This window comes from Eschscholzia californica, unplaced genomic scaffold, assembly GCF_041429995.1.
Source record: "Eschscholzia californica isolate CP2 unplaced genomic scaffold, dmEscCali1.0.p SCAF_4, whole genome shotgun sequence".
Classification (NCBI taxonomy): Eukaryota; Viridiplantae; Streptophyta; class Magnoliopsida; order Ranunculales; family Papaveraceae; genus Eschscholzia; species Eschscholzia californica.
Genome location: NW_028238461.1, coordinates 49,201,729 through 49,217,641, shown reverse-complemented (window position 1 = coordinate 49,217,641; position 15,913 = coordinate 49,201,729). Strand labels below are relative to the sequence as shown.

The 15,913-nt window shown below is 35.6% G+C and overlaps 2 protein-coding genes across 2 annotated transcripts; both read left to right on the top strand.

Moving 5' to 3' along the window:
* Positions 1 to 398: 398 nt before the first annotated feature.
* Positions 399 to 8,881, top strand: SVR3 (elongation factor family protein). The gene is made up of 14 exons (XM_086634246.1): positions 399 to 739; positions 949 to 1,058; positions 1,866 to 2,069; positions 2,561 to 2,737; positions 2,910 to 3,062; positions 4,224 to 4,313; positions 4,593 to 4,727; positions 4,826 to 4,942; positions 5,171 to 5,322; positions 5,424 to 5,508; positions 6,785 to 6,879; positions 7,484 to 7,649; positions 7,726 to 7,921; positions 8,372 to 8,881. Exons 1-14 carry the CDS (start codon positions 499 to 501, stop codon positions 8,503 to 8,505), a joined length of 2,055 nt encoding a protein of 684 aa, XP_086490372.1. The 5' UTR covers positions 399 to 498; the 3' UTR covers positions 8,506 to 8,881.
* Positions 8,882 to 14,215: 5,334 nt separating this feature from the next.
* Positions 14,216 to 15,384, top strand: LOC147545604 (uncharacterized). Its single transcript, XM_086637720.1, has 4 exons — positions 14,216 to 14,544; positions 14,631 to 14,708; positions 14,803 to 14,873; positions 14,958 to 15,384. Exons 1-4 carry the CDS (start codon positions 14,329 to 14,331, stop codon positions 15,160 to 15,162), a joined length of 570 nt encoding a protein of 189 aa, XP_086493846.1. The 5' UTR covers positions 14,216 to 14,328; the 3' UTR covers positions 15,163 to 15,384.
* The last annotated feature ends 529 nt before the right edge of the window (positions 15,385 to 15,913 follow it).

The window sequence follows — 15,913 nt, the reverse complement described above, 5'->3', positions numbered from 1 at the left end:
GCAGAAAAGGAAGAGATTCATAGAATGACAGAGGCAAATGAACAGTAAAAAAAGATCACAAATGTCGTGTGTTTTCTTCTCACTGTATGAATTCGACTCGACTAAATATGAATCGTCTTAATCAAATGGAGCAAAAATCAACTATTTAGATTAGACAGACAAACACAGACATTCTGAAATATGACTTCGACTCAAATCACACCTCGAGTCAGATTTCAGATCTGACTTATAAAAGATGGGTCCAATGTCTAACATCATAAGAAGCCACATTTCTCCTTAAACACAAACTACATTCAGATCACAGAGAGCCATACACAAAGCATATCCTTATTGAATTTTATCAAAGAAGATAAGAGAAAACAAAACCTATAAATACTTATTCCTTCAATTTCATCGTTGTTTGAGTTACAGCCTCATTTGCCTAATCCCTATTCCATCTTCTCTCTCATCACTTCTTCTCTCCACTTTAGTGAGAGAAATTAGAGTGAGAGAAAAGCAATGGAAATGGCGATTTCTTTCCAAAACCCTACTAAACCTTCTTTCTCTACCACTAGCAATTTCGCTGTAAACTCAAACCTTAACCCTAAGAGGACCTTATCCTCTTCTCTCCTCCTCAAAAAACAAATCTTTGGTAACAATTTCTCTAACAGAAAACTCAATTTGACTAAAACTCGTTCGAGAGTTTTGAATTTGTTACCAGTGAAATGTTCTGCTACTCCAACTGCTGAAGTCGCTTCTGGTACTTTAAAATTCATCTCTTTCTGCTAATTTTGCTTGCTTTTGTGAATTTCTTCCTGTACTTTACTTATTTTGAAGAGATTTGATCCTAATAGCTTAGTTTGATGTTAAAATTTGTTTATTTGTATAACAGAATGGTAAACAACTAAAAGGTCTCACCTTTTTAGTAAATTTGAAAACTGAGTACTATTCTACTGTTTTTGGTTGCAGAGGCGAAGACTTCAATAGTTCGGAGAAGCGATGTGAGGAACATAGCTATTGTAGCTCATGTTGATCATGGAAAAACAACTTTGGTTGATTCTATGTTGAAACAAGCCAAGGTAGTATCAGAGAACATCTTTCATGAATGCATTTTTATTGCTCGAATTGTTTTTTAAGAATTTGAGAGATGGTTAATGGGTACAAAATTATGTCAAAAATGAACATGCCCCACTTATGTGTTTCTTTTTCCAGCTGAACTGATCCGTGCAGCTGGAAATGCTCCTGACTAATTATAAATTGCAGATTCTAAGTTATAAATGAGACATTGGGTGCTTCAGATAGTAGTATACACATAGACATAATTTTTCATTATAATGTACAATTCATTTGACTGCATATCCCCGTGCTCTCCTCGCTTTGATTGTTTTAGATGGTAAACCACAAGGTCAAAATACATTATTGAGATAGGGAAGAGATCATAAAATGTTGGTTCAACTCTAGTATAATTAATTACGCAGTGCTCATAGTAAAATATGAATGTCACAGGGTTTCTTTAGGTTGAATTACATTCAAAATGATCCAGGCATTTATTAGAACACCTGGAAATAACTTGGCGGAACTTTCGTAGTTATTTCTCAATTGGCCAGCTCGTGCTTCGACTTGAAGATAGATATGCTACATTAGGAACCTGGAAATATCTCAAGATGCGGAAATACTTCGGGGAATTTTAGGGCATCTGTGGTTGTTTAACAACTGAAAACTCCAATTTAGAGTTTTAGATAACGAATTTAAGAGTCAGCTAGTTTTTATTCAACACACCCATTTTATCTGGTATATCACTTAAAAAACTTGTATCACATACTAGCTGTTTTAAACTTCCAACACTGATATGATACTCTATACTTATCACCAAATTCCTGGTGCAGGTGTTCCGTGACAACCAAACGGTGCAGGTAAGGATAATGGATTCAAATGATCTAGAGCGTGAAAGGGGTATCACGATTCTTAGCAAAAACACATCAATCACCTATAAAGATACAAAGATAAATATAATTGATACTCCGGGGCATTCTGACTTTGGTGGTGAAGTTGAACGTGTCCTCAATATGGTGGAAGGGGTTCTCTTAGTGGTACTTTACTTTCTTAGTTTCTTATGCATTTCCTTACTATCTTGAATCTTGATTGTAAGGGCATTCGTATTGTTTCAGGCATGTTATTTGTTTTATGATTAGCTATGTATTTAACACATTTAGGTACACTGCCTCCTCTAAAAGTTTAGGATAAGTTTTTTTCCTCCTTTAATATATTATTTCAAATTTTCCAAAAAAAAAAGTATAGGATAAGTGTCTTGATGTGTACGAAATCTTCACTTCTAATGATTATATTGAAATGGTTTCTGAGACTTTTCTAACGTTTCGTCCTTTCTGAAGGGGTCATTTAGGTGTTATATGCATAAATCTCTACTATACTTTCTTTTCCACAAATCTACTTATCTGTTGGTAATCTGTTTGTGTAAGAGAGTTGATCCATGTTCGTCCCTTCAAACTCTTAGTGTTTATCGATGTTCCTATAATTCTCGTTGGTGTTTTTTCTAATAAGCTTATGGGTGTCATGTCTGTAGGTAGATTCTGTAGAGGGTCCAATGCCACAGACACGGTTTGTCTTAAAGAAAGCTTTGGAGTTTGGGCATGCTGTTGTGGTCGTTGTGAATAAGATTGACAGACCTTCAGCTCGTCCAGAATTTGTGGTCAATTCCACTTTTGAGCTCTTCATTGAATTAAATGCAACTGATGAACAGGTATGATAGAAATTACTACCAGTTTTATTTACGCCCTTTATGGGGCTTGAATTAGGCACTGAAAATATGTACACATATCCTAAATTCTAATAATTATCTTTTTTGGAGTGGTGTTTCTGTCTATAACTATTAAGTCTAACCCAGTGGCTCTCTTATGGTGTACCCTGTACAGTGCGATTTCCAAGTAATATATGCAAGTGGTATCAAGGGAAAGGCTGGACTGGATCCAGAAAATTTGGGTGATGATCTTGGACCCCTTTTTGAGGCAGTCGTCAGATGCATACCGGGACCACGAATTAACAAAGATGGTGCTCTGCAAATGCTTGTAAGTGATTGTTACCTATTAGTATTATATGTTGATTACTAGAGAAAACTCGCAGTTTATCTTTGCATAGTACTGATATAGTTCTAGTATTAACTTCATTGTGCCTAAATACAATATTTTTGTTCCACTTGTCTGTTCTTTAAATTCCCTTCTTGCTGTTTTCTCGTAACTATTGCGAAGATACATGATGAAGGGAAAAAAAATTAATGGATGAAGAGTTGTTAAGTAAACAAGGTTTGGTGGTCAGACTCAGAGTCTATATATTAAACCCATAAACTTCTATTAGTGAAATATAATTACCCGGGGCCTATGTAGTTGGTCTCGGTCTCGGTCCAGCCGAAGGCCGAGACCGAGTCAGAGCGAAAAACTCGGCCGAGACAGCAGGGCAGCTAATAAGTAATAAGTTTAATTACATGGCTCCTCATTACGTCATAATTCTCCTATCTCAAAACTTAAAATTACTTCAAATCATTCATAATAAACAAAATCCTATCATAGTTTACGCCAACGAAATAAGTAAATAACGAAGTTCATACTTTATAAGTATTCAATAATTAATAAGTAATAAGTAATAAGTTTTGCTACTTATCTTAGATTTGTTGGGAATATAATAAGTTCTTAAGAAGGTAATAAATAATTAGTATGCAATTAGGATTTAAAGTTTCCAAAAAAAAGTCCAAGAAATTTAAAGTTGTTGTCTCGGTCTATCTCGGCCGAGATAGCCGAGAAACTCGGCCAAACTATTCGGTGTTTCGGCCGAGTCTCGTCTCGGGAGAGGGCTGAGACCAATCCGAGACACAAGATTCTCGGCCATCTCGGCCGAGACCAATCCGAGACACAGGATTCTCGGCCATCTCGGCCGAGACAGACTACATAGCCTGGAGCAAAGAAGAACCAACACAAAGGAGAAATGGATCTGGCTCTGATGAGAGATGAACTTGCATGCTAGCTCCGGGATTTTACCTTTCGTACTTGTGTCATGAAGATCTTATAGTATCACATTCGATTGGTTTATAGTACATAACTAATCTCTTTGTGTATGGACTGTATCTCCACTTTAAAGATCATGCATGTAGCTTGAAATATAAAGTTTTAATTTGAGAGAAGGGAAAGATTTTCCATGAAGTTTGTAATATGCCATAATTTGTGTTTCTTATTTAGGTGACAAACATTGAGTTTGAAGAGCACAAAGGACGAATTGCTATTGGGCGCTTGCACGCTGGGGAGTTGCACAGAGGAATGGATGTGAAGGTGAATACCTGAGTATGCTTTTATGGTTGGTCAGACTTGGTGGTAGATAAAAGAGGCAGTAGAAAGTTAAAAAAGTTGTGTACTTACATTTGTAATTTGTCAGTTCAATGATCTATTGCATATTACATGTCTACGTACTGGACACTACACTTCCAGTCACTTGCGAGTCTAGATAAAATTCGTGACATACTACAGTTTTATAGCTTCTTCCTGTTTGTGGTTTGTTTGTGCATAACTTATTTCGTGATATTTTGGCCAATACGCATTGGAACTTACTAGGTATGCACCTCAGAAGACGAATGCAGAATTGCTAAAGTTAGTGAACTCTTTGTGTATGAGAATTTTAGTCGAGTTCCTGTGGATTCTGTCAAAGCTGGTGATATTTGTGCAGTTTGCGGAATTAATGATATTTTGGTAAGCATCTGCTTGAATTTTCTCTACATCAGCTAACAAAGATTCTTTTTATTATACTGATCTTTTTCTTTTGGCTTGGCATTCTTTCTACTATGAAGATCGGAGAAACAATTGCAGATAAAATTTGCGGGCTACCTTTACCTGCAATTAAGGTGGAAGAACCAACAGTGAAAATGGCATTTTCTATTAACACATCACCTTTTGTCGGCCGCGAGGTAACGTTATAACTATTTATAAGTTGATCATATATTTCTTGCTCAATGTATTAGCATGTATGTGTATAAATTCTTATGTGCATTCTGTCTATTTTCATCCATGGAAAATCATGCACCTGCATCTTGATGACCGTGATCGCTGCTGCATGCACGTCTCGGTTTTACATATCTATTTCCTGGTTCGGTTGTTTTTAGTCAATGACTTTCTGGATTAATATTCATTTATAGGGAAAGTATGTAACTAGCAGAAACCTAAGAGACAGACTCTATCGAGAGCTTGAGAGAAATTTGGCTATGAAAGTCGAAGATGGTGAAACTGCAGATACATTCATTGTTAGTGGAAGGGGAACTTTACATATCACCATACTGATAGAGAACATGTGAGTTGTTTTACTCTTCAAAGTCTTCATCTTGATTTTCTTTATGTGCTATAAAAATCTTTCTACTTTCCAGTGATAAGTAAACATCTTTGTACTTCCAGGCGAAGGGAAGGATATGAGTTCATGGTGGGGCCACCCAAGGTTATCAACAAAAAAGTGAATGACAAGTTATACGAACCTTATGAGGTAATCAACTTAAAGACAATTTGTCAAATGATGGGATTAAGATATTCATGAATAAATTCTGATTCTTGGTTTTGGGCTTTAAACCCAATAACTGGCATTCTATGACCATACAACAACGTCACTAACTGGTTTTAGGCCCGAGATTAGAGTTTGCGTAAATTAGTAGTTTTAAACCAAGAACAAAATTCACTATTTAGTAGCAAGAAAAACATAGATTTTTCTTAATTTTTTTTTGAAACTAGATTTTTGCTTCTTCTACTTAGAGCATCTCCAAACGTGCTCTATTTCTTCATAAATAGAGATTTTGGAGCTCCAAAGGCTCCTCTACTTCTCTATAATGTAGAGAATGGTGAATAGTGAGCCTTCACATGTGAAGGCTCACTATTCACTTCTTTATATTATAGAGCTTATTTGATTTTTGGTCCTTGGTTGTCATAAAATTTATACTTGAGTCCTTAATATCTTTTATGAATTGACACTTGTGTCCTATTACTTTTGTATTCTAATAAACTAATAATACTATTTAATTAATTATATAATTATAAATGGCCATAATTAAAATTTTATTAATAAACATAAAATGCGCAACAAAATACAAAATTATATAATAAATAAGATCATATCGTTTCGTAGAATTTAATCATTTTTCTAAGACGGAGTATCACCCCGTCTTGCCCATAAATGCTCAACCAAAGCATTTCTTAACGCGTAATGACCCTATTTATCTTTAATTTTTTTATGTCGAGATAGGAATTGTGGAAAACTTTCAGTGTCTTCTTCTTGAATATCTTCATCCGGACCAAGTGTTTCATAAATATGGTCAAAATCCTTTTCACGTTCATCCTCTACGATCATGTTATTCATTATAATGCACGCATTTATTATATCATGGAGTAGTTATTACGTAACAATATTAGTTTATATTTTCGTAATTTGTAGTAATGTACCCATTGTAATATCTCTAAGATTTGTAGTAACGTACGCATTGTAATATCTCTAATATTATATGTATTTTTTAATATAATATTTTTATATATGAACTATATTAATTATATTTAATTTATCAAATTTTAGAAGTTATAAGTAATAAAAATAATAAGTTATAAATTTAAAACTAATAAAATAACAAAGATGCCAATATAGAGACTTGAGTAGTGTTTTGCGTTTGGAGTGAATCTCTATTTAAGGAGTGAAAATATAGAGATTATGCCAATATAGAGGTTGGACGTTTGGAGATGCTCTTATAAGTAAAATGTATTATGTGGATTTCATGCAGATCGCAACTGTTGAGGTACCAGAAACATACATGGGCCCTGTAGTCGAACTTCTCGGAAAAAGGCGTGGGCAAATGTTTGATATGCAAGGGATTGGGTTCGTAGTAGTCTTTCTTTCAATTTCATTTACGACATTCAACATTTACTCTAATTACTTTGAAATTATGGAAATAAATGATCATACTTTCCGTCAAATTAGTCAGAATCATTCTAGGTTTTGTTCTATGTATATGGATAGTCCTAATTAATGTGTTTTTTCCATGTTGAAATTTGAATACATAGACTTGTATCCACGTAAATTGTTAGACACTCCCTTACATTTCTATGGGTAAATGTTAGAGTGAGATATGTATGTACATATTTGTGTGCACTTGCACGAGAACGTCGCAAGTTCCAAGAGACAACAATCTAGGTTAATGTCATCAGTGTTTAGTACTTTAGTTTAACTACGGTTAATCCAAAATTAGAAATTAAGATAGAGGACCAAAAGAAAGAATAAGAGAGACCTCCTATTCTTGTCTTGTTTGTATTTGGTTTTGATTAGTTTAAATTTCGTTGAGTACTATTCTAATCTAAATCTCTAGGTTTCACTAGTTTATGACCTAATATCATCTGAGTATCTACCACATTGTTTTCTTCTCTCATTCTCTGCTTCTTCCAAGATTTTTTCTTCTAAGTTCATCTACATTTTTCTCTGCTAGGTCGGAAGGAACATCACTAGTCAAGTATAAGATACCAACTCGAGGCCTTCTTGGATTGCGAAATGCAATCTTAACTGCTTCTCGAGGCACGGCAATTCTTAACACGATATTTGATAGCTACGAGCCATGGGCTGGGGAAATGAGTACCAGAGAACAAGGTTCACTGGTAAGTATCAACAACCAAATAATATCTCTATATTAATAAGACCTCGACTCTTACATTAACCTATCTGTTTTTTCAGGTTGCTTTTGAGGAGGGAACTACTTCTTCATATGCTCTTTCTAGTTCACAGGATAGAGGTCAGTTGTTTGTTGGCCCAGGTACGGAGGTATATAAAGGTCAAATCGTAGGTATTCATCAGCGCTCTGGTGACTTATCTCTAAATGTGTGCAAGAAGAAGGCTGCAACAAATGTACGTTCCAACAAGGAACAATCAGGTGAGATACATTGTCTCTGATCAGTTTTTTCCTTGAGAATTGTTTCATATTAGTCAATCAAGTAGAGTTGCAAACTATATGCTGCCGAAATACGAAATCAATACAATTTCCATAACACCACGTTAACGTAGGAAATCCATGCAAGTCTGTCAATCCTAATTACGCTCTTCTTCTATTCTACTAATTGAATTAAACTATAGTCGAGGTATATGCTTGCACATCATAGCAACTTTCGTCGGCTACATCCTACAGATGTCATATCTTAAGCAGTTGGACTTGTGACTCAAGTCAGGTCCCATCGCTGGATCGGTCGAGTTACCCAGGAGTCATTCTCCTCAAAACTCTATTAATTAATTATTTGTATGCATATTATAGCATATACTATAATACGGCACAATGGGTTTTAATCATCTCAGTTATCTGAATTGGTATTCCTTTTTTTAATTGCAGTGGTTATTGATACCCCATTGGATTATAGTTTAGACGACTGCATAGAATACATCCAAGAAGATGAATTGGTTGAGGTCACTCCTGCATGTATTAGAATGTGCAAAAACCCGAAATTCTCTAAGAAGGGACGGTAAATGTTTATCATCAAGGAACCATAAAAATACAGAGATTTGCAAAATCCAGAATCAGCTTATGGCTTGCCATCGGTATAGCAAATATTTGTTCGAGATTCTCGTGATAATATTAAAGTTGGCAATTGAATGGGTCCTGAATAGCGAAAGGACATTGTCAAGAAATTGAATCTTTTACCATATATGCAGGTATATGAATCAGTTTTGCAGTTGGAAATAAAATTGATATGGGTAAATTATTAAATGTCATTTGTTGTATGAGAATCTTCAGTTATTTATAGAACTTATACTGATCAAACCTTAAAAAGCATTTGCTCGAAACTTTTGTTCATTTATTTTGTCATATTGGGTTTAGAAATGACAATTATTAATTGGGATAGACATGTAAGTTGTTATACAATGATTCACTCCAGTCTCTCAAATACAAATTCTACTTATATCAGCTATTCAGACGAGTCAAACACAAAATCCACTTACATAATACAGGTTTCTAGATACCTCAGTACCCCAAATGCAATTTTCTGTTTCAAATAATAGAGAACCCCTAGGGAAATTTGGGGCTCAATTCTTCCTTTTGTTAAAAATAAATTCACTCCAACTAATTTTAACTAACTGTTTCTTGATTCCCTGCTGTTAGGTCTAGTGTATTATCTCTGCTACCACCAAAACTATTATTGACTTAAATTTCTAGTTGTTGACTATAATTAACCCACTCACATTGACTCAAAATAAAGATTTATTGTCTTCAAAGTCCAACTGAAATTCACCATTTCTGTTTCGATAACAGAATTCCTTTTTCGTTCTTTCTTCGTTTTCAGATCTTGGGTTATGGGGGTATCAGTATATAGTTGATTCCTGTCTTTCCTTTCTCTTAACTTATATTGAGACAGAGTTGTTATCTTGTATGCATTTAATGAACCATAGAACCAGACTTTCCTGCTTTCTATTTCCTTTTTGACATTTTCATGACATTTAGAGGACCCAAATTAATGAAGGAATTTACATCCTACAGATTGAAGTCAAGAAAAACCGATTTCACCATCCCCCAACAGTTCGGATCGTTTAGAATTTGTGTCCAAAGGAAAGACCAAGGCCACTGGTCAAGGGTAGCAACAACAAAAGGGCAGGATCGGTTTTCAAAGCAGAGACGGAAGCAAGAAGGCTGAAATGGACTCTTCGGGAGCCGAGTTTGGGAAAATTTTCTTCAAATGGCAAGAAGAAGGCAGCCATCAGAAAAGTTTGTTTAGACTACAAAGTGAACCTTTTGTTTTCGCAGGAAACTAAGCTTGAAGTTTTTTAGTAGTAGTATTGTGTACGGACTCTGGGGTAATTGCAATATGGATTGGTGTTGCCTGCCAGGGGACGTCGGGAGTTTGAATTTTATTTCGGTTTTCATAATTTGTCAATAGTTTTAATCTTGGTAAGGAGGTCCGTTTTCTATTTATTGTAATAATTTTGCGACGAGTGAGGAGCTAGAACTTTGAATTTTACTAGAAGCTCTTTGTATGTTTCAATCGAAAGTATTTAAGTGGTTCTCATTGGCGAGGGGTCGGTGGGGATCAAACTTTGGTTCAACCATCATTGGGTTGTCCAAAAATTTGGCTATTCAGTCTTTGTTTTGCAGAAACAAGATACTTTTATTTTTTAATCAAACATAGAGAAGACAAAGAATTTGACCAAGCATCCTTAGACTAGCAATGCTGCAAATAATCTACTAACGTTTAAATTTTGCTTAAAAATTCAACCCTTAAGCAGTTAAGCCCAATGTTACCAAAAACCCTTCCTCTCTTCGTGTTCCGCGTACTAGAAAAACCTTCAAAGGGTTAACCTGGTTGGACTTATGGCAAAAGAAACTACTCGAAACATTTGGGAAGAGTGTACACGTATGTGGTATGCTACCGCGTGACTCCCATTGGCGATGCAGACTCGGACATTTGGGAGGCGCCAATAGCCGGGATGCCCCAATAAAAATTTGGTGAGGCGCCTTTAAACCTTCGCCCAAGTCCTCCAATTCCTAGACCCCGCAGCTTTTAATCTCCCCATGTTTAAAAAAAAAGATAGAAACCTTCCCTTAATCCTTGCTGGTGTCGATTTTAGCAGTTGAAATTTAAACATGAGAGTTGGTGGTGCTGCTGCTTTTAATCTCTCCATGTTCGAAAAAAAGAAATGTAAACATGGGGGGAGCAGCGAAACAAGAAGACTAAGAAGAAGAGGGAGGTTAGTAGTAGTAGTAGATATAATGGGAATAATTCCACAGAGCAAGGTATTATTACTACTCCTTGTAGTAGTTATGATGATGATTGGTTAGTATTTGAGATATTAAACAGACTTCCAGTGAAGTCCCTTACCCGTTTTAAGACTGTTTGTAAAAGATGGTGTTACTTAATCCAAAAAGATCAACAATTCATTGAGTTACATCTCACCCGTTTTAAAACACGCCTCCCCTCTCGTCTATTTATCGTCGTTCCTCCTCTACCACCCGGACTGGAACCCGGATACTTGAACGGTTGGCCAGATAAGGAGTTCCACATTACAGCTGACTTCTTGGTTTGAAGAAGACAATACAAAATTAAAACTAATTGTTGATACAGTAAGAGAGATAGACTCGTCATCTTACAATCTCATTTCACAACCTGTAAACGGCTTAATCTGCCACAATGAGTATTCCAGGCAAGCTGTTGCTCGTATATGTAGTATTAGTACTGGACAATCATCCCCTTGGGTTCAAGCATCCTCGATAGCCGTCGGAAAAGAACGCGTCGGTCTCCCAAACCGTTTCGCATTTGGTTTTGATCCTGCCACTAATGAACACAAATTAGTATGTGTCTTGACTATATGGTCAGATAATATATTTTCTCTGTGGGGTTTTGACCATTGGGAGCCAATGTAATAAGGGAGATTTTATGTGAATGGTGTTATTTACTGGTCCAATATTTCTCTTGATCTTTGGGCGTTGAGAAGTGGTTACCGTCCTGTATACTTGGTGGCATTTGATGTAGGAAATGAGAAGTTTAGAACTAATCACAATTCCTGATTTCATCCTTGATCAACCTCGGGTTCTCGGCGGTCATTTACTTTTCAAAACAATTGCTCAGCTATTTGAAGTGGATGGGAATTTAGCTATGATAGTTAAACTAAACAGTTGTCTGTTCAACATGTATATATACGAAAATGGTGATTACAAGGACAAGGATGTGAAGACCAATGAAACGTCTACTAGTTCTTCTCTTCAGAAAAGAAGATGGAGAGAAGTAAGTTGTATCACCTTGCCCTTCTACATGAGAAACAGTCATACGGTCAAGTTCCACACTTTCATAGGGTCTGACGACAAGATTCTCGTAACATCGTCTATTTGGGACCTGGAATGCACACCTTTTATTTGGGATCTGAAGAGTCTAGAGAGTCGGGGGAAGAAGAAATGTTTCTCTATATATTGTTACAATTGGAAGAAGGATACTTGGACAGAGGTTGATGTATGTGGAATCCCATCCTCAGTCCCAAACCTATACCCTAGTAGCTTTTCTACTACTTTCCCCGAAAGTCTTTTGTCCCTTAACAATCACGGTGCTCTTGTGCACCACCCTAGCTGAGGAATCAACTTCACTCTAGCTAGAAATTTTGTTTGTTTTCCTTTTCAAATTATGTTTGCGTTTCGTTTCATGTAATTTAGTACTTTATTTGCCTTCTTTTTAACTTAAGTTTGCATTCCTTCTCATGTAACTTGATTTCTTACAAGAAAAGAATATGAATAAATGGGTTTTGTTTTCATACTCTTAGAATAGATTTACCACGTTGTTGATAAGTAAATTCTCTAACAGAAAGGTATAGTGATTTGGTTTATTAGATAAAGATTTCCCATTCTTCATTATTCTTAAATTTAGTTTTTGTTTGTTAACTAGATGTGAAGAAAGAGGAGCTCTTCATATTGAAGCTCAAAGACAAGAAGTTCTTCATATTCTAAGATATAAATGAAACATTGGGTCATTGGGTGCTTCAGATATTAGTATCACTCGACGGAATTTGTCAGCGTTCTGGTGACATGTCTCCAAATGTGTGCAAGAAGAACGTTGCAACAAATGTATGTTCCAACAAATAGTAGGAATTCATCAGTTTGCAAACAATATGCCGCCGAATACAAAATTGATACGATTTTCATAACCCACGTTAACATAGGGTGCAAGTCTTGGGAGCCCGCAATTGGGACTCCCAATGAACCGTCCTCACCCTTTTTAGAATAAGACAAAAACTAATTCACTTTCTCTCTCTAGAATTGATTTTTGTCTTTTTCTACAAAGGGTGAGGACGGTTCATGTGGATGTCCGAATTGGCGGGCTCCCTAGACGTGTTGTTTCTTATTCTTCTACTCATTGAACTAAACAATAATCTAGGTACACGCTTTCATGATATAGTAACTTCCGTTTGCTAGCCAACAACCCTTGGTTGGAGTGGTAAGAGGTATAATCTTCCACCTAGAGGTCAAGGGTTCGAGGCACACACTTAACAATTCAAAAAAAACTTCCGTTTGCTAAAACCTAAAGATGTCATATCCTAAGCAATTGGGCTTGTGGCATTTTTCTTTTTGGAAGACTTATCATATTTTAGTTTGGTTTTCATAATTCGTTAATAGTTTTAATCTTGGTATGGAAGATGATTTTCCATTTATTGTAATAACTTTCCGACAAGCGAGGAACTTGGAAGAGTTTTACTAGAAGCACTTTGTATGTTTCAATCGACGTATTTATGAGGTTCTCATTGGCATGGGGATCAAACTTTGGCTCAGCCGTCATAGGGTTGCCTGCAGATTTGCCTATTCAGTCTTCGTTTCCCAAAATGGAACTTTTTTTTTTATCGAAAAGAGAGAAGGCAAAGAATTGGTGCACGAATAACCAATAGAAAATACAACAAGAAAGTAGAAAGTCCTTCAAGTATCCTTAGACTAGCATTGCTTCAAATAGTCTACTAGTGTTTAAATTTTGTTTAAAGCTTTAACGATTGACCTCAATGTTACCATTTACTCTATCTCTCTTTGTGTGTCGCGTACTAGGCAATCAAGTACTCCAAATTTCCTTCATTAAAAAAAAAAGTACTCCAAATTTGACGTACCAGAAATTTTCGCTTCAATTAACCTTGTATCTTTGTGAAGTCTATGAGAACATGTGTATCTTATACACTATATATCATCTAGAAAAATAGCTACCATTATTCATTTCCACTAAAAAGGGCCACCAAATGGTGGATGATGGTCTTCTGCCTCGAGAAGTAGAAAAAATTACAATTTCCATTCCTCCTAAAATTCCATGGACGTTGATAGTTAGAATATATTCGTAGACCGAGTTACGTACCTAACACCAATAGTTGGTTGTAAATCAACAATAGTTTGGATCGCAGAAGATATTTTTTTCCGATGAACTTCGGATATAGAAAACATGGTTATTTAATGCTTTAAACACAATTACTAATTATTCCAAGTAAAAAGATTCTAGTTTTAAGATGGGTCACTTTAAAACTACTGTTGACCCAAAATTTGTAGCCGTTGACTATTGACCATATCTCAAATAAGGTTTTGGGTTGACCATTAACTACCAACTCCTAACTGAAATTCACTGATTCTGTTTTAAGTAACAGAAAATTTATTTTCTCCAGTTCTTGATTTCAAATCTTGGGTTTTAGAGTATTATAAATAGGTTCACTAATCTCATTAACATCCACCCAACCCATCTCCCAAATCATATTTTCTCTCTTCTTCTTCTTGTTCTTCTTCTTGTTCTTCATTTGTTTCAATTACTCTTAGAGATTAACACCTTGTTTCTCTCTCTAAAACTCAAAATGGCTACTGAATTTCATGCTAATATGTATATAGTAAGTCCCCCTAATGATATGGAATTGGTATCGACAACTATCCGAGTGGCAGGAGAACATCTAAATGGTAATATAGTCAGTTTTACAATAGGATATGTTGTTGTGAACCCTAGTCCAGTTCCTGCTCTTCTTGCTCTCGAATCTTGGGCTAATGAACAATTAGATCCACAACCAGCCCCACAAGTATGATTTTCTTGATAAATTTTCGTAAAATTCACTATTTTGACTTCATTTATTCTTAATAACTGGTTTTTCTTTCTGATTTCCAGAGACATGAAGCATTTCTGGTGATTACCGAATTCGATTTGCACGAAATGAGTTGTTATGAATTTCTCGAAAGGATTAGGGTGAACCCATTTTTCCAAATCAATTTCTTTCTCTGTTTCCGAATTGAATTGTCTTTGAAAATGTATAGATTATAATGGAATAATCAAACTGCAGGGAAATCGTAATTCAAGATACATACATGTTATGGTCATGGATTGGGTTTATGCTGAAGAAAGACATAGAGGGTACAAAACTATTTGGTTTATAGATTAAGATTTCTCATTTCTTTATTCTTCTTAAACTTTTTGTTTTTTGTTGGTGTTGATTAGATGTCGAGAAAGAGGAGCTCATTACTTCCCTAAACCGATGGATATATATAAAATGGAATTCCTTAAACAAGAATATCTTCGTGTCGAATTTGAAAGGCAAGAAGCTATTGAAGAAGCTCGAAGACAAAAAGCTCGAAGACAAGAAGCTCAAAGACAATTGGAGTCGAACAAAAGGAAGAGGAAAAGATGTACTAGTAAACTTTGATTCTGTTTAGTTCTTCTCATAACACAAAGGTTTCCCAATAAAGAGATGATCGATCGACTTACACTACTACAGTACTGCTACTGTCTTTTCTTTTTCTTGTTTTGTAGTAGAAGCACAATTCATGAACCATAAAAGCCAGCCTTTCCTGCTTTTTTTTTTTTCGAAGATTAGTTATGTACTTGTAATATTCTTTTTTTTTCGGAAGATTTGTCATATTTTAGTTTAGTTTTCATAATTTGTCAATAGTTTTCATTTTAGTTTTTATTGGCTCGGGGATCAAACTTTGGCTCAACCATCATAGTGTTATCCGAAGATTCGCCTATTCAGTCTTTGTTTATCAAACAGAGAGAAGGCAGAAAATTGTTGCAGGAATAACCAATAGAAAATACAAACAAGAAAGTCCAAAGTTTTGAAGTATCCTATGCCTAGTAATGCCTCAAATTGTTTAAAGCTTCATCGATTTAGCCCAATGTTGGCAAATACTCTACCTCACTAGATCTCTCGTATTGTTTTAGGGTGGGTTCGCGATCCAATACTATAAATTTCGCGTACCAGAGATTTTCGCTTTAATTTTCCTTGTGGGATTAACCCATTGAAGTATTTTTTGAGATTTCCACGATGGGATTTGGTATTTGAACATAATGATGATCCTTTCTTTGGGTTGATATAGTATCTCTTAAGCTGCAATTATTCCTCTCCATGTAAAAGGATTCGAGATGACGACTTGGTTAATGAAGGTCTTCGTGTCCTT